Here is a 24,026-nt window from a genome sequence, read left to right as displayed (position 1 = left end):
TGCTAACCATATGGGCATAGAAATGCCTTAGCTGGCCTTGAACAACCTGCAGAGAGGATGCCCTCCAGACTACTGAAACATTCTGGGTGATGCTTACAGCATGACAAAGTAATTCTTTTAAGGAACCATGGTGTTGAAGTTCATGTGCCTCAGAATTAGATAACAGTTGGTCTTTTGTGTCTGCCTTGATTATCCTCCACAGTCAGGGAATCTATGGCTCACTTTTTTGGCTTCTACATCCTATTCTGCCAGCAGCTGCAACCACTACAAACACATTACTATTTCTGCTAAATGCTTCAGCCACTGCTTCTCATCTCCATTCACTCACTTAAGCAAAAATATGTATTGACTGTCTACCATGTCCCAGTCACTACACACCATTAGCAAAATAGACACAGACTCAGCCCTAATAGACTTTGAAGACTAGTGAGAAAAACAGACAGAAATCAATCACAAGAAACAGAATTACAAACTGTAATAATGTTCCAGAGAAAAATAATGGCCAGCTATGAGCTCAGGAGTCCCTGAGCTGGAACATGGTAGCAAGAAAAGGCTTCCTTGAGGAAGGGCTGTGTGACCCGAGGTCTGCAGGGAAAGGTAGTTAGGTTGGTCTAGGAAGGAAGGCCAATAGAAGCACCGCATCAAGCTGATCAGCCAATGGCACCAACCCACACATTCTAGTTTCTATAGGTGCTAATGACCTGTACTCATTTCTTCCTGCAGGGTTCTGCTTTCCTTTCTTGTCTTCTTTGTCACACTGGTTCTCTCACATGTCCTGCAGCTTTTCTGGGAAGATTATCCCTCTGTGGCTATTACCAGACAACACATATTTCCTAGAACCCAAACCCCCATGAAACCTACGGGTTACCAAGATTTCTGATACTTTATTCTCCTCACACATCTGGAACTTTCCCACTTTATTCTATACTTATTATAATGCTGTTCTTGGCTCATTTGCAGCATTCATAGTCTAACCAGGTGTGAAAGCTTTAGTTTAAAAAAAAAAAAAACTTGTCATACATATGAATATTTATGTAATGCTAATTAGAAAGCAAATTTATTCTGCTCTTTTGATTAATGAGAAGGCAAATGGAGCACCATGTGTAAGCAAGATGCCCTGGCTGATGGTACCAATAATTCCTCACAAATGAGTCCTATCTTCCTTTAATTCATTAATCTAAATGCAGTGTGGTCTTCACATTGACACAGAAACACTGCTCCAAACTTTAGGGCCTGTTTCTCATACAAGTCTCTATGTCTAGTTTGGCAAAATCCATGGGACCTCAAAAATTTTCCATTCTTAATTGCAAAATTAAGGGCATGAGGTTCAATATAACAAGAGATGCTTACTCGATAAGGTAATGACTCCAAGCACTAAACCTGCCAGTCACCATGTTTCTCCTGCCCACCGCCCACCCCACAGCCCCTGCTGTGGGAGCAGCCTGAGCACCAGGTTCTTTACTGTAAGACTCCATGCTGCAAGACACAGCTAGTCAAGGGCCAGAGATCTCTGATGGGCAAATGAACTGGGTTAAGCACATTCTCTTCTCTCAGATATAAGAACTGGGAAACAGACAATTAACAGTGAAAGCTGACGCTGCAAGAAGTCAAGATGAATGGGATTTAAGTAAGTTAAGAAGACAGAAGCACCTCAACCACTGCTTGTTCACAAGAAGTGTGAGGTAAGTGAGGAAGCAAAAACCTAGACAAAATATACACCATCTGAAGGAAAATATATGCCATCTGATAATAAGAGGGAGGGAAGAGAGAAAGAAGAGAAATAAGAGAAAGAGGGAAGCCTCTCTCGTGCAGAGAGAGGCTAAGCTGCAGTGTGTGTGTGTGTGTGTGTGTGTATGAGCAAAGAGAGAGAGAGAGAAGAAACAGATGGATAGAGACAGAAAGAGGGAAAGGAAAACAAGAAAGTCAGAAACACACATGCAGAGACATGAGGTCCTCGAGAAATAAACAAATTAGCCAGTCCCTAATGAGGCTGGCGTTAGTTCCTTAATACTTCCAGTCACCTTGTGCCAAAATATTCTGGGAAAGAGCAGAAGGCTCTGCTGTTGATTAAAGTATTGAGAAACTCAGGAAAACCTTGAGAAAAAATAATATTCCACTTAGTGTCTGACAGGTTTTTATTAATATTCCTTATGCAGAGACACAAAATATACTAGTCACATTCTTATGGAAACAGCTTAAAAATTTAAGATCACTTCTACATTATTTCCCTGCACTAAGTAGCTTAATTTGCTAAAAAGAGGGTCCAAATTTTTATCAAAGTACAATATTTTATGCAATATTTTACAAAGATCAAATAGTCTAAAGGTTTTAATACAGCAAGTAAGAGTTCAGTCAGTCAGTTCAGTCGCTCAGTCGTGTCCGATTCTTTGCAACCCCATGAATTGCAGCATACCAGGCCTCCCTGTCCATCACCAACTCCCAGAGTTCACTCAAACTCATGTCCATCAAGTCGGTGATGCCATCTAGCCATCTCATCCTCTGTCGTCCCCTTCTCCTCTTGCCCCCAATCCCTCCCAGCATCAGAGTCTTTTCCAATGAATCAACTCTTCTCATGAGGTGGCCAAAGTACTGGAGTTTCAGCTTTAGCATCATTCCTTTCAAAGAACACCCAGGGCTAAGATAGTATTAACTCCACATATAGTTAGCCTCAGGGACGACCAACTGAATGATATCCCTGGGGTCAAAGTTTCACACCCTTATGTCACTATCTAAAACATTTTCTGCTTCCTTTTCTCAATTTATTTGGACCAAATTTTAACTATTCTCAGACAGCAGATGACCTTGAATCCAATCTGGACCATAAACATCTTTCCAGGGTTGCATCATTCATTAATCATAAGTTCCTCAGCAGTTTAACTGCTTTAAACCATAGATAATAACTGAAATTCATAACTTCACTTCAGAAGCCAGTATTTAAACACATACCAGGAATTCAAAGAATAATTTTTGGCAGAATATTATTTAAGCAAGAAAATTCTTACCATATTGAATTGTTGCTGTAGTTTTTCATTTGCATAATTTATGCAAAACTGTTCAAAACTATTTATTTCAAATGTTTCAAATCTGTAAAATCAAAAATAATATGGGAAGAGGAGAAAAAGGAAAAAATAGCTTTTAAAAAACATTAAAAATGTGCACATTAGAGAGAAATAGGAAATTCCCTAACATTGCAAAACTTACTTTCCACATCAGTGAAGATAAGGCTTTCTAAGTTAGTAACACGAAATATGTACCCAGCAGATAGACATCAGCAAAGTGGCAGAGATTTTTTTTCAAGGCTGCAGCATGTGAATATATTCAATAGTATGAATTTTTGAGGGCATATTCACCCCCAAGTAGGGAACAATCCGAATTACGATAAAGCTACTGCTCTTGTCAATTCACAGATTCACCATGTTTACATAAACACAGAAAGGAGGGGAATAGAAATGTCATAGGTTTTTTTGAAAAGTGAACCAGATGATGAAAAATTAGGCATCAAAAAGCACAAATGTATAGGAAGGGGTTAAACATTAAAGAAAGGCACCCAGAGTAGGCAAACTAGCAAATGAAACTAGGCTTTAAAAAACTGTCTTCTAATTTTCCCTTTAGCTCACCAGTAGCAGACATAATCAAATGCCTACTTGGAGTTACTAGATAATGTCTAGAAAGAAATGCTCAGACCACTAAGCCAAATACACTCACCCATAAATATCCAGCACACCGATAAAAGAATGCTGCTTGACAGCAGAATGGAGTGCCTGATTGACATGATCTACAATCCAGTTAAAGAGCTTGGCATAGATGTGCTTGGCCAGTGCATCACGGGCATTCGTGGCCTGCAGCTTGGAGATGGGCTTGATGTACGTCTCTGTGGCAGTGGCCAGCTTCCGATGGCAGAGCCAGTGACTCATCTCCTCAAAGGCCACACCCATGAGGTCACAGAAGATGCTGAGGGGTTCATGCTTGGGCTGACAAAAGAGAATGGGTTATTTCCTAGGACCAGATCAATCAAGTAAGAATTTACTAAAAAAATATTAACAAAGAGGTAACAATTAAACCTGACAATTTCTCTGCTACAACAAACACCAAGAGCATCTGAAGCTGATCAGTGATAATCACAACCATCCATCAAACCAGAATCTAGGCAGCATTTTGTAATCTCTTCTAGGACTCACTTCAAAAAATGACCTCTTCCTTTGTCTCTTTATTGTACTTATTTGCATTCATCTTCAGGCACATTCATTTAGTCAGTCAGAGAATGAGTCAGCTTGTCTACAAATATATTATATGCCAGCAGAAAAAAATAGACATGTACCGGCTTCCTTGGTGGCTCAGAGAGTAAAAGAATTCATCTACAATGCAGGAGACCCGGGTTTGATTCCTGTGTCAAGAAGATCCCCTGGAGAAGGGACTGGCTACCTACTCCAGTATTATTGCCTGGAGAATTCCATGGACTGAGGTGGGCTACCATCCATAGAGTCACAAAGAGTCGTATATGACTGAACAACTAACACTTTTGCTTTCACCCTGTGCTCCTAGAACTTATAGTCACTAAGGGAAATGGACATTAACTAAATGACTGCTCCCTAAAATTAAAATTACTACAAAGGAGGACACTATACTAAGATTCCATGTGTAAGGAATGTGCCCTATTCAGGGAGACAGGAGACAGTGGCCTTGAGAAATGGAGTTGAGATCTGAAGAATAAGAAGGGGTTAACTTGGTGAAAGGGTCTTCCAAGTAGAGGGGACATCTGGTATAAAAGTCCTGTGGTGGGAGGGAAACCAGAGATGTGAGGGATTGAAGCTACGTGAGGGAGATAACGTAGGGGATGAAGCCAGAGGCTGTTCCATGGCTGGTCTTTCCTCTAAGAGCAATGAGGGCCAACGGCAGGGAGATGTGAGGTGGAGATACTAAAAGGTTATAAACAGACAACTTAATAGTTATTTGTGTGGCTTCTTTTTTTTTTTTTTAATTTTTATTTATTATTTTTTGTGTGTGTGTGTGGCTTCTTAGACTAGTGTTTCTAATCTAAGGATCCCCTGCATCATCTATGGCAGGGATCCCCAACCTTTTTGGCACCAAGGACTGACTCTGTAGAAGACAAGTTTTCCATGGATTGTGGAGTGGAGGAATGGTTTGGGGATGCGTCAAGAGCATTCATTATATTTCCTGTGCACTTTATTTCTGTTACTATCATATCAGCTCCACCTCAGATCATCAGGCATTAGATCCTGGAGGTTGGGAACCCCTTACCTATAGGGATCCCTGTATCCCCTACAATGTCTTCCATAGGTTTTGCATGAGTAGGCATGCAAAGTATTCATAAATTAAAAATACTTATTTAATTTAACTCATGTTAGTACATTATATTTTTTAACATCTTCACTCACATGTTTCAATTGCATCTGATAACATTCCTGAGGAACAGGCAGGGTGAACACTGCTATCTCTAATTGACAAATTAGGACATAACATCCAAAAGACTAGCTTGGCAAAAAGCACACCACCAGTTTATGTCAGAATTGTCATTAAACCCTAGGTCTCTTGACACCTTCCTCCCCTGACCCTTCCCACTGAAGCAGTCCCTTTTTTCTTTCACGTTCCCTCCTCCCAAGTAACCACTTCAGACACAAATCAGCACCATCACCATCAACATGGATCAACTCCCTTGAATAAGCAGCTTATTTCATCCACTTATCTATGAATTGTGTGACATCATTTAGAAGTGGATCAGCACTCTAAACATTTTATTTGAATGGTACTACCATTTTGTTCTATGAGGGCAACGTTGTTAACTGTTTGGTCCAAATTTTCTATAACTTGACTAATTTTTAGACTTCTTTACCTATCAGTAATTGAGAGAAGTCAGTAATATCCCACTGTGACAGATTTCCTTTTTATTCTCGTGGTAATCTTTTGCTTTATATACTTTGAGACTACATCATTAAGTACACGCAAGTTTAGAACTATTACATCTTCCTGGTGAATAAAAATCTCTATCAGTACATAGTGACTCTATCTCTAGTACCGCTTTTGGCCTCAAAGTCTATTGTCCAGTATCAATACAGCTCTACCAGGTTTTCTTCTAGCTATTATGGTGTGTCTTTTCTCAACTTTTTACTTTGAAACTATCTGTACCTTTATTTTTCAGGAATGTTTCTTTCAAAAGTATATACCTAAATTCTAAAACTGGTCTGACAATCCATATTAACTAAAACATTGGTTCGTTTGTAATTATTTCTATTAGTACCTTTTTTGTGCCTTTACTTGTCCCTCCTTTTCTAAAAATTTCTCTCCTTTTCTTGCTATATTTGGATTATTTTTTAAGTTCGTTTTCCTCTTTATTAGTTTGAAAGCTTCACTTTCTGTTTCTGTTTTTATGATAGAAGAATTGATACATTAGTTATCTTAATGTAATTAAATAACATGAACTCCAAACACTCAATCCCAATCTACAAGCTTTGCTATCCAGTACTTTATTATCTTTTTGGGAAGAAGAAAGGGCTGGTGATGCACTTTAGTTTTTGGTTTTTTTTTCACTTTAGTTTTTTAAACTTTTTATTTTAAACTAAATTCAGACTAATAGAAAAGTTGCAAAAAAAGTACAAAGTATTTTCTTCACCCAGATTCCCTAAATATTAACATTTTACTGAGTTTGCTCTTTCTCTCTCACTCTTTCACATACGTCTACATACATATTATTTTTCAGAGTCTTTTGAGAGCATGTTGCAAGTATGATGCCCTTTTGGTACTGAATACTCTACTGTGTATTTTCCTAAAATTATCTTATATAACTATAGTACAATGAATAAAATCAGAAAATTAGCAGTGATACAACCCTATTACCTAGTAAATTTTACTGACTGACCTAATAGTGTCCTCTGAGAATCGGGTTGTTAGGGACCAGGATCCCACTTGTATGGTCCAGGATCCAGTCTAGGTTTGTACATTGAAGTTAGTTATCTTATTTCATTAATCTCTGTTAATTTGAGGAGCTCTTCACTCTTTTATTTTGTTTTGTCTTTTGAGAACTTGATGCTTTAGAAGGGTAGTGTGCCCCTCAGTTTGGTTCTGTACGACGTTGCCTCATGATCAGGTTCGGCATGCCTTTCTGGTGAGAATACTAGAGAAGCGTGCGGTGCCTTCCTCAGGAGGCTGTGTCAGAACTCATGTGATGCTGACTGGTTGCTTGGTTACAGGAATGTCTGTGAGGTTTCTCTACTACTGTTCCCTCTGTAATGAGTTTTTTGTAAAAAGTATTTTGTGGCCCAATACACTATTTGTGTATGACTCTGTGCAACCCTATGGACTGTAGCCTGCTAGGCTCCTCTGTCCGTGGGATTCTCCAGGCAAGAATACTGGAGTGGGCTGCCATGCCCTCCTCCAGGGGATCTTCCCGACCCAGGGACTAAACCTGCATCTCTTATGTCTCATCTCCTGCATTGGCAGGTGGGTTCTTTACCACTAGTGCCACCTGGGAAGCTCAATTCATAATTATTATTCTTTTAATTAATCAATTTTGCCCATTTTTTTGATTCACCATTCCCTCTGGAATTTTAGATCTTGTATCCAGATCACTTTCCTTCTGTCTTAACCATGTCTTTTAATATTTCCTTTAGTGAGGGCCTATTGGTGACAAATTCTCACAAGTTTCTATTTGTCCAAAAACACATCTATCTTTTCCTCATTCTAAAAAGATATCTTTACTGGATATATGATTCTAAGTTGGTAATTATTTACTCTAGAACACTGTAGATGGTCCACTGCTTTCTGACTTCTATTATTGCTGTTGGGAAGTGAGCAATCAGTTTAATTGCTACTTTTTCAACACTAGTATGTCTTATCTTTCTTTGTGTTTCAAGATTTTTCTGTCTGTGGTAGCATTATGGTGAGCCTAGAGGTGGGTTTCTTTTTATTTATTCTATCTGGGATTTTTTCTCCTTTCCAAATCTGTGGTGTAGTGTCATTTTCACAGGTTCTGAAATTTGTTAGTAATTACCTCTTGAAACATTTTGTCTGCCTCATTCTCTTCTTTCTTTCCCTTAGAAATTCTCATTATATTAAAATTAGATTCTGTTACTCCATTCTTCATCTCTTTTAACTATTGTTAAGGGCTCCATCTGTGGGTCCCATCTTGCATTTTGGATCATTTCTTCATGTCTGTCTTTCAGCTTATCACTTATCTATTCAGTTGTGTCAAATCTGCTATTAATTTCTTTCAGCCTTCTTAGTAGGTTTGACTGCTATCTGTTGTTTTGCCTAGCTCCTTCTATTTTGTTGTATCACGAGATTTGAGATTTTTGACTATGAGTCAGTATTTCTTGTAACTCTTCTCATGGGACTCTGTCGAGGCCTGGATTGAAGGTGGGTTTGCATTTGCTTCTGTCAGGCATCCAGGGCACTACCAATCCAGGATCAATTTAAGCTAAGTTTTGTGTATGTTGCTGTTGGGGACCATCCAGGAACTATGAAAACAAACTGGGAAATAAGTATGAGGGGCAGCTCATTGCTCTAAATTTTTAGGGAACTATTTTTGCCCTCCCCCTTACCCCCCGCCTAGCTTAAAGACTTGATTTTTCTTTGTACTCTTGGAGGAGGTGGTGACCATGTTCCTCATTTAGGGTCTCAGCTTTAGGCAGAAGTTTGCCTTCCTGTTCCCCTGTTTATAGGAGTCTGAGGCTTTGTTTTTTGTCTTCTGCACTCCACTTGGCTATGAAAACCACAGCTCAACGTCACTGGGTTCAGCAAACGCCTCTCAGGTGAGTCCATGCTTCAGGGTTCTGCTCTGTTCCGAGTTCCTATTTTCACTCAGTTTATATATATATTAAAATATTTCTTATGTATTTATTAAAGTTCTTATGTATTAATTACAAATATTTTTAGAATATAATTTATCCAGTATGAAGTGTGATCAGAGCAACCAGTCCAAAATTGGTAAAAAACAAACTCTTTCATTTTAAAAATGAGGAAACTAAGGTTCAGAGAAGCTAAGTAACTCACCCCAAAACATAGAGTGCATAAATAGTAAAGCTGGGATTGAACCCAGGCAGAGATGCTGAAACATGTATTTCAAAACTAAAGTCTAATTTACCCAAATTTATGTCACATGAATTAACCTACATGTAGATTTGCAAATATCAACTTGGGTGTCTGAAGAGTGAAACATAAATCTCAGAATTGTTTCCTATTATAATCCTTGAGGAAGCAAGATGAAAAAAGAGTTAATAATATTAAAACTGCCTCCATTTTAACAAAGTTAAAAAACAAATAATAATTATCTACATGTATGTGTGAGTGTGTGCATTGTGTGTGATCTTTGATAGGGGTGATCAGAAAATACTGCAAATCACAATGCCTGATGAGAACATTCTGAGACTATTAGGTTTTATTACAGTTTAAACAAATGAATTGGATTTTAATTCTCAGTGTGTAGTCATCTCTACATGGGGAAGACTATGTAAATCATAGTGAAGACACCATATCGCTCCAGTCATCTAATTCCTTTTCCCAGGAGTAATCACTGCTAACAATTTCTTCAGTAACTTTTAATCCATATTCCACAGGACAAATAAACTTATCAATTCTAGTATGTGTGTCATGGGCCAAACAAGATCTTCACTGTAGACTCACCAATCCAACTTTCACATCTAATATTTCCCACCTCTGTTTATACAGCTCACACATATACCCAAGTTCTTTCCTCCCCTATCCCTCACACACACACAAGCAATCACTGTGAACCAGGGATCTGAATCCACATTTCTTTATCAATGGTTCAAAATTCTACTCTAGACAGTGTATCTTTCTAGTAATTATCTCTCTGATAATTATTAATGTTAGTTAATAGAGAGACTTCAAACACATTGTTTCCATAAAGAATCAACAAAACTAAAACACAAATCAACTGTCATCACAGGAAGCTTGCTCTGAACTCACAGGGATTGTGCAGCTGTCTGAATCTCGAGACATAAACACAACATTGCCTAAGTGTAGGATGCCAGCAAGTATTCGGAAAATTCCCATCTGATAAGATTCACTAATTCCTGAAACAACAGAGTAAATGAACAGTGATTAATTTCAGAATAGGAACTAAACAATTAAAGCAGATAATTTAACTTTTTAAGAGTTTAATTTTTAACAGTTGAATACTGCCAGATGTTGTACACATTATAATGTGCCATAGTTAACAACACTTTCACCTTTGTTGACCTTTATACATGATGCACTTTAGCACTATGGTTTGTGAGACAGACCTCAGCTGGAAGCCGGGCTCTGCTCCTGACCTGCCATCTCACACAGGCAGACACCTTCATCCTTCTAGTTTCTGATTTGAGACACAGGGACATTAGAGACTATCTCAAAGGGAGTTTGTAAACATTAAATGAGAATTTACACTTAGTAAAGTTAACACACTGTGTGACACATGGTAAGTGCTAAACAAATTCATCACACGATTTAAGTACCTTACTAACACTACTATTTAGCTCTACTCTAAATGCAAGTTGTGGCTCAGTAAGATTGTTTTAAGCCAAATTATTCAATCACTTCTTTTAACTACAGACCAAGCATAATTCAAAGAGACCACACAATTAAAAATGTTCAGGCTGGTGCTATGCCCCAGCCTGACAAGTGAGTACCTAAACAAAGAACTAGAGCAGGACCTGAAAGGTCAGGCAGGATGAGAATGCAGGTCAGCCCTTGGTGTTTTACCAGATGAGGCTTCACTTTTCAATAAGGTAAGATTTTTCCAAAATATTAGATATATATTATGTTTAAGTAAAACAATTAAAATTATTTCCAAAAATGCAATCACATACAGGTAATTCAGAGTTCATTTTACAAGGAATGTTTCTACCATCTCCTGCGTTATGGCTTTTTCAAATTCACAATTTTCTGTTTATAAACAGAGTTAGCACTGGAAGTAAAGCAATGTTTCTCAAACTATAATATGCATATGTGAATCACCAATGGATCTGGTTAAAATGTAGATTCTAGTTTAGTAAGTCTGAGATTCTAAATTTTTACAAGCTCCATAGTGGTCCTGGATCATACTCTGATTGCTGCTGCTGCTAAATCACTTCAGTCGCGTCCTACTCTGTGCGACCCCATAGACAGAAGCCCACCAGGCTCCCCTGTCCCTGGGATTCTGCAGGCAAGAATACTGGAGTGGGTTGCCATGTCCTTCTCCAATGCATGAAAGTGAAAAGTGAAAGTGAAGTCGCTCAGTCGTGTCCGACTCTTAGCGACCCCATGGACTGCAGCCTACCAGGCTTCTCCGTCCAAGGGATTTTCCAGGCAAGAGTACTCTGATTAGCAATACTTTTAAATTAAATTAACTCATCTCAGGTTACTCCTCAAAATACCAACATATGACTTTAGAGTTATTCATATGCTGAAAGATTTAAATAAATAATTCAGCACTAAAAGTTGTATACTACATTTCTAAAGGTCAATTTATTTATATGTAGATCCAATATATTTTTTAAATCTAGAAACAAAAACAGTGACCTTTCAGAACAGCCATTTCAGAAACAAATAAACTACATGTAATACATTATTTTGTCACCAAGCCAGCTCAACCACATTTCCAGGCCTCAAAAACATACCCAAAATGGAAAAAAACAAATACACAAAAAAATCCTATAAAACATGAGTTTCTGAATAGAGACCCATTTCATTCAGCTCTACGTTTGAGATTTTGTAAAAATTTAAGTAAGCAGTCCCATCTCTTTCCCCTGAAGCCCTGAATGTATGTTTTAAATAGCTTTATTGAAGAATAATGTGCATATCATAAAACTCATTCATCTTAAGTATGCAATTCAAAAGTTTTGGGTAAATTTACAAAGTTGTACAATCATTACCATAACATATTTTCAGTATAGTTCCCATCATCCCCAAGAGAAACTCCATGCCCATTTGATGTCCAAATGTTTTTTATGAAGAATGTTAAATCTGAAAAAAAAAAGCTAAATCTCCCCCAAATTTTCACCACTTAATATGAAGCTAAGCTAATATTCCAAATCAAAGGTTGCTTGAGTCAGAGAGCTATTGCTTCCAAGAATTCAAGGATAAGATTACATACCTAGCAAAGTGCAGGCTTGCCTGGTATGTGCCATCTCCTTGGCATCATCTACTCCTTCAATCACAGGACTGCCACCTTGATTCGTGTAATGAAAGTTATTTGCATCTCCTGCAATTAAGGGAAAAAATTTAAAAGATTTGCAGTCTATGAAAAGGCCTTGACTTCTACCCTTATATCCATTCTGCTTTAGAGGCAGTGAAAGCATAATTAATTGTATAGAGTCTGGAGTCTGACTGTCTGCATTTTTAGTTACATTTTAATACAAGACTCAAATTAAATAATGGAGCAAAATGTTTGTAGAGTTTAAGTGAATAGTCCTTTCCTAAATGTGTTATTTCAGTCTACATGCTAGGATAATTTCTTCAAACACTTTCCTGCTTTCTTCATCAGAGACTTCATATGGTTCTACCACATAAACTCCTTTATATTTTCTTTCCTTTTAAACAAGGCAAATTTCAAACATACACAAAAGTAGAGAAACTAGTATAATGAGCCCTTGTGTACTCATCACACTCATCTTAAACAAGTATCAACTCAAGACTAACCTTGTTCCATTTATACAGCCACTTACCCCTTATCCATCCCATGGGTTATCTTAAGGCCAACTGCAGACCTCTTATTTCATCCATAAATATTTCAGTACAAGATAATCTCCTTTTTAAGAAGTAAAGTTATGAACTTGGAAATAAACAGAAGATAATACCAGCACAATAAATCTAATGTCATATTCATACCTAATCGCAGCGCTTTAAATTCAGGTAGGTTTGCTGAGGCACAAAGTTGATAGAAGATATGATAGTTTCTCTCCTCTTCTGCCTTTGAAATAACAAGAGTTTTCAATTAGAGAATTTTAATCTAAAACTCAGAAAAGTTTTATGTTTAATATCTATGATTATTGAAAAGTGATTTATTAACTATGCACACCTGTGTGAGTGTATCTGTTGTTCACATTCAACATAATATATATGACAGTTATGCTTTTTAAACTAGTAAACAGCTTGCTATATGGCACTGTCATGAGATCAGTGACTTTTGGGGAAACTAAAATCTCTGTTGGCCCAATACTCATATTTTCTCACAGTACCTCTTAGATTCATGGTCTTCCTAACACTCTGGGGAAAAAGTCCCATCTTTCCCATATCTTAGACCGGACCCTCTACTGTACTTATTTGTAAGAAATCTATGAATGCACTACATCATCCATATCAATTTAGATTATATATTTAAAAGTCAATAAAAATATATTTCAGATAGAAAATAAATTGTGTACAATTCTAAGACCATTTCTTAGTATTTTCTGACTGCCTTCTTCCACATATATACTTTCAAAATACAATGTAATAATACTGCTCATACAAAATGTAATTCTTATATTCTATCATCATACTCCTGAATTCTGCAGTGTATTCAGTTGACAGAAGGTGAAAGTAAAAGTCACTCAGTTGTGTCCGCTCTTTGTGAACCCATGGATTATACAGTACATTGAATTCTCCAGGCCAGAATACTGGAGTGGGTAGCCTTTCTCTTCTCCAGGGGATCTTCCCAACCCAGGGACTGAATCCAGGTCTCCAGCACTGCAGGCAGATTCTCTACCAGCTGAACTCAGTTGACAGAAGAATACAGCAAGTAAGGCCAAGGTCAGGTTTCATGCATAATGGGGGCTGGTGTCTGGTAAAGAAAACTTATTACATGGACAGAAGACCCTAAACAAACAAACAATATACCAATGACTATAAGCACGAATAGGCAATATGAGGGCTTCGCTCATAGTTCAGTTGGTAAAGAATCCACCTGCAATGCAGGAGACCTTGGTTTGATTCCTGGGTCATGAAGATCTGCTGGAAAGGGACAGACTACCCACTCCAGTATTCTTGGGCTTCCCTGTGGCTTAGCTGGTAAAGAATCTGCCTGTAATATAGGAGACCTGGGTTCGATCCCTGGGTTGGGAAGATCCCCTGGAGAAGGGAAAGGCTACCCATTCTAGTATTCTGGCCTGGAGAATTCCATGAACTGTAGAGTCCGTGGGGTCACAAAGAGTCGGACACGACTGAACCACTTTCACTTTTCAGGCAATATTTTAGGGGGTTCAGTACACAGACAACTAGAAAAGCTGAAGAATCTACAGAAATGATTTGATCATGTTTGTACATGAAGGAATATCAAATATGTACACTCTGTCTGACTCACTTTGATATAACCAAACATCCTCAATATTATATAGCCTTGAGGGTTGGGGAACAACTAGAATTGCTTCACAGTTTCTAGACAAGAAGGGTCAGGCCCCACTACTAGCCTTTGGTCACCATACCAATTTTCCCTTTCATTGTCTACCTATCAGTCAAATTTGTACTATTTAGATTCAGTCTTCTCTTAGACCACGTATTTCCCCCATTGTTTCTTTTGGCTACTAAATATTTTTTTAACCCATTCAAGCATACCTGTGTGTACAATAACACTGTTCTGCGTGTATCTAGATATTAGAACAATGGAGGAGGGTAACTATTGCTTTACTATACAAATCAGGTATTACATTTCAGTTCAGTTCAGTTCGGTTGCTCAGTCGTGTCCGACTCCTTGCGACCCCATGAATTGCAGCACGCCAGGCCTCCCTGTCCATCACCAACTCCTGGAGTTTTTTTGGACTCACGTCCATCGAGCTGGTGATGCCATCCAGCCATCTCATCCTCTGTCGTCCCCTTCTTCTCCTGCCCTCAATCCCTCCCAGCATCAGAGTCTTTTCCAATGAGTCAACTCTTCGCATGAGATGGCCAAAGTACTGGAGTTTCAGCTTCAGCATAATTTCTTCCAAAGAACACCCAGGGCTGATCTCCTTTAGAATGGACTGGTTGGATCTCCTTTCAGTCCAAGGGACTCTCAAGAGTCTTCTCCAACACCACAGTTCACAGTATTACATTTAGGTAGCCACAAATCAGGCACATCCCTAAAGTCAAAGCCTGAATAGTTCTAGGCTGCCCAAACTCATGATTTTCAGTATATTTTTCCTACACACGTTCTAAGCCTTAATAGACTTGTGTGATGGAAACTATAGACTCAGCTAGATGGCAGTGCCAGGGCTACTGGAATCTCCATGAGGCAGGCATCCAGTGAAGGAGCTAGAGGAACCCCATCTCACAGTTTGCAGTGGGTCACCCGGAGTCCTATACTAGGAGTTTTCCAACGGTAAGTCCACACTCCCGGAGCATAAACATGTCTGTCAGTGTTGTAATGTATAGTGTTTCCCATTCACAAATAAAAAAGGAGTAAGAGCAGGAGTTCCCTGGGGATGGGAAGGATTCCAGATTTTCACTGCAAGGCCTGGGTTCAATCCCAGGTTGGGGAACTGAGATCTTGGAAGCCACCCCGACTCCCTCCTTCAAAAGGACTAGGAGCATATTTGTGAATGAAAGTCTTATACCAATACGTAGACTTGAGTGTGTTCTCTGACAGTGCTTCACAAGTGAGTTATGAGGATCTATTTACTCCCAACATTCTATCTAAACAATACCATATTCTGAAAGAAAAGAAGGAAGGAAAAAGGTCAAGAACATTTTTTTTGAACTGAGTTCAAGCTATAACTCACTGAAGCATAGACCAATGTCTTCCCTATCAACTGGGAAATGTGACAGACAAGACTAAACTATCAGCACCTCTTCTTAACTAATCTTTTCGTACAAGCGTCTGGAGGAAACAGTAAAAACCATTAAACCTAAATCACTGTCCAGTCCCAAGACTATTAGCCTAAGGGGTATTCTCTGACAGGCATTGTTTCACATGTTTCTGTCCAGATGTAGTTTGTAGTAATACTGACATAACATGCTCAAGAGAATCTGGGAATAAAGTGAGCTCTGGAATGATACAGCAATCTGTATGTATACTGGCCTGGCTTACCTGGAACACCACTCTGGATTTCTCTAAAAGGTAAGTTCTCATATTGGCACCGATGATTCGATATCTCTTATCAAAACCAATCTCAATATACTTCCCGAAACGGCTACTATTATCATTCCTGGTTGTTTTAGCATTTCCAATGGACTGAAAAACAAGGGGGAAAAAAATGCAGTTTTAGAAGTGCAATTCATGCCCTGACATGAACAGATTTGTTCAGGGAGAGACAGAACAGAGGTGAACACAACCTTTTAAAAGTGATTCTTTTAAAAACAGAACCAATTTTGCCCCTGCAAACTGCATGCTTTGTCACTGCACAATGACACAGGTATATACTAATAGTCGGTATCAGCCTTGTTATTTTCACACAAGTGATTTTCAGAAACAGCAGACAGGAAGCCAGCGGTTGGGAGGTCTTCACCATGGAAGAAGGCATGGAACACACTCATTCATGTCAGCAAAGGAAAAGAACGGATGGGACCAGGGGCTGCCTAGGCACAAGTCATCCAGGTTAAATAACTAGGTTTTTGATTTCTTGAAATGCAGTCTGTTTCATGTAAAAACCTGGCTAAAACAAATTAATATTTTCCTGGAAATATTGCCCTGGTGTTCAGGGTCTCTTTGTTTCAGCTGAATTGCTTATTAGTGGAGTGTTAGTAATTACCCCCTCAATTCAAAGCAATTTTCAGAAACCAGACACAGTAAAATTTGGCTTTGAATTTGATAGTGGTATCTAACTTGCAAGACATCTGGTACAGAATGTAGAGAATGTAACTTTCTGCTAAATTTTTAATACAATCTTAAACACTTAAATGGCATTCGCACTGCCTTCTGATTTAGGTGACATGCTTCTATAATTTTTACCTTCAAGGCAAAGCAAAAAGCATGCTACAGTTAGAAAAGCAAGGGTTCACACAGTGCATATATTAAACGCTTAATTAAATAATTTCATATAATTAATATCTTTCCCTATGCAAAGCCCGTGACTACTAGGATTAGTACACTGAAACCGCAGCAGAAAGATATGAGAATGCTCTGCAGCATTAAGAAAGCAATATAAGGGAGAAAAAGGCACAAGTGATGAAAACAGTAGTAGCACAGCCACAAAAGTTAACACATTAGAATCTCTGATCAATCAAAGAAAACATGTTTAGTCTCTGAAATATGACAGGTATTATCCTATTCTGTTCTGACAATGAGAACACTGCTAAATTTAAGATTAACATTAAAGAGGGAAAGAATGGCTGGAAACTACTTTTCCAGCAAAACTTGACACTACAAAATACACAACAAAAAGTCTCCATATATTCCTATTATTTTATTTTGTTTAGCAAATGAAACTAATGGATCAATGCAAAGTTTTCTTTCAACACAACACACTCTGTCAAAGAGCAGATGAAGTTACATGTGGTAGCAGCGGCAGAGCAGTGAGAGTCACTGAGTGCTTCCGGGGCACTGTCCTCAGCACCTTCCCCATCAACTACACAAGCTGGGAGAGGGTGGTCCACAGCTTCTCCTCCCTCCTGACTCCTATCCCAACCTCCACATGTCACCTCCCTTGGATCTCCTCAGAGTGTGGAGTGGACCTGCCAAAATCACTACACTCTGTGAGAAGGAGCAGCGCGTTGCCAGGGGTGAAACAGATCCTTTTGTCTTTGAGTATAAGGTATATGAACATGTAGCAAAGAATGGTAGAGGAGTAAATGAAATACAGGTCTAATGATCTGGGTATCACAGCAGGCCCTACCACCAACTTGCATCATTTAATCCTCTGAAGAGTATTAGTATCCTCATGTGTTAACTGACTAGACTAGACAAGCAGTAGCTGTTCAGTGGCTCAGTTGTGTAAGACTCTGCGACCCCATGGACTGCAACATGGAGGACTTCCCTGCCCTTCACCATCCCCCAGAGCCTGCTCAAACTCATGTCCATTGAGTTGGTGATGCCATCCAACCATCTCGTCCTCTGTCATCCCCTTCTGCTCCTGCCTTCAATCTTTCCCCGGCATCAGGGTCTTTTCTAATGAGTCGGCTCTTTGCATCAGATGGCCAAAGTACTGGATGTTCAGCTTCAGCATCAGTCCTTCTAATGAATATTCAGGATTGATTTCCTTTAAGATTGACTGGTTTGGTCTCCTTGCAGTCCAAGGGACTCTCAAGAGTCTTCTCCAAGACCACGGTTCAAAATCATCAATTGTTCGATGCTCAGCCTTCTTTATGGTCCAACTCTCACATCTCTACATGGCTACTGGAAAAACCATAGCTCTAACTATACAGACATTTGTCAGCAAAGTAACATCTCTGCTTTTTAATATGCTATCTAGGTTTGTCATAGCTTTCTTCCAAGAAGCAAGTGTCTTTTCATTTCATGGCTGCAGACACCATTTGCAGTGATTTCAAAGCCCAAGGAGCTGCTTTGCCTTTCGCTTCTCTTTTCTCAGCTATTTGTAAGGCCTCCTCTGACAACCATTTTGCCTTTTTGTATTTCATTTTTCTTGGGGATGGTTTTGATCACCACCTCCTGTATTGTTACAAACCTCCGTCCATAGTTCTTCAGGTACTCTGTCTATCAGATCTAATCCCTAGAATCTATTTGTCACTTCTACTCTATAACTATAAGGGATTTGATTTAGGTCATACCTGAATGGCCTAGTGGTTTTCCCTACTTTCTTCAATTTAAGTCTGAATTTGGCAATAAGGGGTTCATGACCTGAGCCACAGTTAACTCCAGGTCTTGTTTTTGCTGACTGTATAGAGCTTCTGCATCTTCAGCTGCAAAGAATATAATCAGCCTGATTTCAATATTGAACATCTGGTAATGTCTATGGGTAGACTCATCTTTTGTGTTGTTGGAAGTGGGTGTTTGCTAAGAGCAGTGCATTCTCTTGGCAAAACTCTGTCAGCCTTTACCCTGCTTCATTTTGTACTCCAAGGCCAAACTTGCCTGTTACTCCAAGTAACTGGAGTACAGGTAACAGAGTACTCTCTTGACTTCCTACTTTTCTATTCCAGTCCCCTGTGATGAGAAGGACATCTTTTTTGGGTGTTAGTTCTAGAAGGTCTTGCAGGTCTTCATAGAACCATTCAGCTTCAGCTTCTAGAATAGATGAGCAGTAGCATCCCTTTCAAAAATAAAACTATATGATTCTAAGCCTTTAACCCAATACGGAAACAAGGTTCTGAATATAAACAGTGCCTTTTGTCCTTTCCCCCTAAGTATTTCATCAGCCTTACAAGTACTGTATTTATAACAGCCTTCCTAATGCTATTTTCATTTCAGTCAGCAAGAAATTGTTAAAGGAAAGAAGTTTTGTGGTCTTGATTTCACTACTGATTTCAATGACATGTTGAGTGCATTATTCTTCTTTACTAAAGGGAGATGGAAATCTTCAACTACAATTTATTAAAGAGTAAAAAGAACTATTAAGACCCAGTGTGCCCCTATCACTTTCCTGGTCCCTATCTTAGGATAAAAATTTCTAGGAAATAAGAAGGGCAAAAAAGCAAATGTCATCAAATTGAGCAAAAAAGAATCATGTATTTCTCTGTACATCATTTGTATTTTGCAAAAGGAGTCTATGGTGAGGATGAGGAGCTGCTGGCTTTCCAAAGGATAATGTGCAAATCCCATAAGTCACTGGGCTACAATGTTCAAGGTGTGGGATGACTGTAATCACTGGAGACATAGACATGCCTTTCTTGACATCACAGTAAAGGGCTCTGATACAGAGACATAATCCCGAGGCAGGCTTAAAAGCTACAAATTTTCTAGGTCACATATTCAATATTTTACCTATGTTTTCTTCCTGTAACTGTAAACCCTTTGTCACCATTTTTCAGCCCTATATTCCATTTTAACCTTTCAAACTGGGATGCCCTTATTTGTAGTTGTTGAAAAGTAGTTATCTCTTTAATAAGTTTTATTAATCCAAATTCCTGCAGAGAAACTAAACAATATTATAGAATGAAGCAGCTAAGCATAACTGCTGTCATTAAACATTTTAATAAATTAATTTTTTAAATGTATAAATGCTGTCTTTATCTTTTTTTGTTCTTCCTAGCGAATGAGGTAAATTCCTTATAACTGTATTTAAAAAGTAGTATCTGTAGCCATTTCAAATTTTTAATATCACTCCTACATAACACAAATCTGTGTTGTAGGAAAAGATGCAGTTATTTTCATAAAATATTTCATTCAACTAGACATATTCCAGAAGCTTCATTCTAGACTTATATGTTATTATATGGTCTGAATCTAGAAGAGATGGGGTTTCCTAATGCCATCATAATCAGGACTTTGGTATCTTCTAATGTTAGGGACTAAGAATGGACTAAACTACTGTTGAACACCAAGAATTTGTTGTTATGATCGAAAACAGTAAAAAGAACAACAGAAAGTAAATCCCTGCTGTTATCTAAACCAAAACAAGAAATGGGCTATACAGACTATATTATCACAATAGTAACATGAGTAGGATCCACCATTATATCTGTATAGTTTAAATTCTTTCAAAATGTTAATATTTTCTTAAGATCTTTACTGCTTTCTTTTGACATAAGCATCTGTTTTCTCTTGTACATGCTATTTCAGAAAACATTTCCAGTTCTCTTTCCATAGCTCCCCCAGTCCAGGAGGCTCTTAATGTCCCCAGCATCTCTTATTTTCTCAATCCCAAGAACAGAAGTCCTGCTGCTCTAGAAGGTAGCCCTGTGCCTGCTGCTCTAGAAGGTAGCCCTGTGGGCAAGGGGTCACAGCATACTATAATGAAGTGTCACACACAGCACTGCACACCAGGCACAATTACCTCTGGACTGATTAGTGCAAAAACCACTTGTATCACTGGTGCACCAGGCCAGTTCTAAACGCCATCTGTGTTTGGGTGACAAATAAGGCTTGACAAAAGGAAAGAAACAGGGATAAAGAATGCTGACTAGCATTATTAGTAAAAAAAAAAAAAAAAGGTTTGTTTCTGTATGTCCAAAGTAATTTCTCTCCATTTACTGAGACTTATTTTCTCCATTTAATGTATCTTTCCTAAAACCACATCAATACACAAATAATCCTCCAGTTACAAATCCTAAAATACTCAAATTTTCACATGAAAAGGTCTGTTTTCTTTGGTCTGAGCATAGCTACTTTGTCTATATAGTCTACTTTTGAAAGGATATCTTTTCAATGAGTTTGAGTCAGTTCTAGTGAGTTGGATGAACCTAGAGCCTGTTATACAGAGCGAAGTAAATCAGAAAGAGAAAAACAAATATATTAACACATATATAGGGAATCTGAAAAAATGGTATTAATGAATTTATTGGCAGGAAGGAATGGAGATACAGATGGACTCCATTAGAGAATGGTCTTGGGGGAGAGAGAGAGTGAGACAAATGGAGAAAGTAGCATCAACATATATACACAATTGGGTGTAAGATGGATAGCTGGTGAGAAGTTGCTGTGTAGCACAGGAAACCCAGTCTGGAGCTCTGTGATGACCTGGAAGGATGGGATGGAAGGGGGGATGGGATGGAGGCTAGGGAGGGAGAGGGTGTACATATAATTATGGCTGATTTATGTTGCCGAATGGAAGAAACCAACACAACATTATAAAAAAAAATTTTTTAAGTTAAATTAACAAAAGGGGGGAAAGAGGACATCTTTTCACAGATCTTCCTTTTTTCAAGAATTTATATTAGTAAATTTCTTTTTCTAATCTAAAACTGTGTGATATGCTTGACAGAAACATGCAGAAAAATGTTTCCAAAATCATGATTTACGTTTATAATTCTACCTGGAAAAATATAAAAACTTACAGCTAAACAGGTTAGCCTACATACAGAAAACAAAATGTGGGTAAAGGAAGACTAAAACTCATTCATGCTTGAGCATAGTGAATCCTGCGTTTCAGCAGGAGCTTAAATAAGCTCAGGACTGGGGGGAAAGGAGCAGCTTATACTTCCAGTACAAGCAGCAATAGACACAACTCCATTAATTGAGGAAAAGAAGTGCCATTGCCAGCTACTTGGAGGCAACAATGTAGTGGTAGGTTAAAAACACAGGTTTATAGAATACAGTGGAATCCTTTATAGCTGGACTTTACTTAAAATGCCTACTTTACTGAATTTTTACTTTTCCTAGTTCTCTTACTAATATCTGGAACAGTATTTTCCTACTCTTAGTGGTTGGGAGGTCCCAAACTTTCTGACATGGGCTGTTTCAATCAAATTCTTCAGTGTGGTTCTTATGGAGAGGATACAGTTGGAAGGCCGTGGCTGTTGCTGTCTTACCTCCATGATGGGGTTGGAAGCCAACACCTTTTCCTCAACATTGGCTTCACTGGCAGAACCACTGACTGTTGCAAAGTATCTCATGGCATACTTAGCTGAGACTGTTTTTCCTGCCCCAGACTCTCCGCTTACAATGATGGACTGATTTCGTTCATCTCTGTAAAACAAAGAAGAGTAACTGACATTACTGCCCACTTCTAAATGTGATTAACATCATTTTCTCTGTGTTCTCATCAATGAGCCAAGGTGAGTTCTTGCTCGTTCACACATGCAAAATTGTGAGAAGGAACCCAAGGAACAACATTTCCTAATAAAAATAACAACTTACCAAGTAACAATGAATAGAGAAGGAGAAGAAGATATCAAGCATTAAATTTGAGAGCATTGCATCTAAGAATGAATCTGTAACAGTCTGAATTTTTTGTGTGTACATATCTCAATATATTACTTTATTAATAAACAAAATTATTTTTGTATATTGCAGCACTGTTGTCAACCACCTTCAGAAGAGACAAGAGTTACAGCAAGTGAACTTAGAAGAAAATACTACTTAATTAAAAAGACAAATTGTCTACTGGCTAACAGTCCATAAAGTAGTATCTCTCACAAATTCCAGTTCTTACTAGAGTACCCTCATTAGCAGAGAATAAACAGTTCATTTGCTGGCTGATTCATTCAAATATGTTAGAACTCAAAGACTATCTATTATTACATACATCTTTAATTCACTCATACAGTGACTCAAAACTCTAGGTGATGAACTTGCTCATAAGACTAACATCTCTTTGAGGATAAGGACCTATGTTACCATACTGTTAATGTCCAGCGCCTAGTCCAGAGTCTACACATCACAAATGCTTAGTAAATGTGCACTGAGTGAAAGTGAGTCTAGGAATAAATCTGCCTTGGCTATGACTTTGACTGGGACAGAAGCAGGAACTAAAACTTCCTGAGATGAAACTAGCAATCAGCTACAACCCATCAAATTAACTGAACAAGTTCATAAAGGTGGTATCCTTTGTGCCCTTAATTTACAGAGAGACAAGATGACTCAGGGATTTTTAGTGGAACTATCCTACACACCACAAGATTGGGAAGTTATTTCACTACAGAAGATGACATTTTTGTCTTTTAAAAGAGATTTACTTATCCAACAAGCATTTAGCAAACACCTGCTACACACCAAACATAGTGCTAGATACAAGGGATACAAGTTTAAAAAGCTATGATCTGTATGCTCCAGTGGTTGATGGTCTGAGAGGAAAGACAAACTTATAGTTAAAGACTATAATAAATGTAATGAGGTATTAAGAAGAGGTGATCAAGAAAGGCTCCCTAGAGATGATCCAGCAAAGTCTAGAAAGATGAGTAAGAGAAAACAAGGGAAGAAGTTAGGAAAGAAACATTCCAGGGAAAGGAGAACATTTGGCTAGAACATGAAGTAATGACAGATAAGGCCACAGAGGTTAGTAAGAAGTGGATCACAAAGATCTTACATGAGATGTTAAGGAAGTTGAAGTTTACCTACAGGTCACAGAGTGCTGCTTCAGGGTTTTAAACAGAAAATAAACAATCCAATCAGTAAAATCACTCTGGCAGCAATGTGGATATGAGTGGCAGGGGGTCCGGATGAAAAGGCATGAAAGTCTGAACAAAGACTGTGGTGGTCTTGACTGAGACAGGCAGGTGGGTTTAAGAGACACCAAAGTGGTAGAATCAAGAGTACTCATAATAAGTTTCCAAAGTACAAAGATTTTTCTATGATAAAGGCTGTT

At 38.4% G+C, this 24,026-nt stretch overlaps 1 protein-coding gene across 4 annotated transcripts in view; it reads right to left on the bottom strand.

The window, feature by feature from the left end:
- Nucleotides 1–24,026, bottom strand: part of MYO5A (myosin VA) — a 196,133-nt gene that overhangs the window by 79,583 nt on the left and 92,524 nt on the right. For all 4 annotated transcript variants that reach the window (XM_069596495.1, XM_069596496.1, XM_069596497.1 and 1 more), the window contains exons 5-11: nucleotides 22,252–22,408; nucleotides 15,977–16,120; nucleotides 12,823–12,904; nucleotides 12,089–12,196; nucleotides 9,943–10,049; nucleotides 3,706–3,971; nucleotides 3,003–3,084 (exon numbers count right to left, since the gene is read on the bottom strand). In XM_069596495.1, the coding sequence (XP_069452596.1) occupies nucleotides 3,003–3,084; nucleotides 3,706–3,971; nucleotides 9,943–10,049; nucleotides 12,089–12,196; nucleotides 12,823–12,904; nucleotides 15,977–16,120; nucleotides 22,252–22,408 (946 nt within the window). The remainder of the gene's footprint in view (nucleotides 1–3,002; nucleotides 3,085–3,705; nucleotides 3,972–9,942; nucleotides 10,050–12,088; nucleotides 12,197–12,822; nucleotides 12,905–15,976; nucleotides 16,121–22,251; nucleotides 22,409–24,026) is intronic.

This window comes from Ovis canadensis, chromosome 7, assembly GCF_042477335.2.
Source record: "Ovis canadensis isolate MfBH-ARS-UI-01 breed Bighorn chromosome 7, ARS-UI_OviCan_v2, whole genome shotgun sequence".
NCBI classification, from domain to species: Eukaryota; Metazoa; Chordata; class Mammalia; order Artiodactyla; family Bovidae; genus Ovis; species Ovis canadensis.
This window is presented reverse-complemented; position numbering and strand designations above follow the sequence as displayed.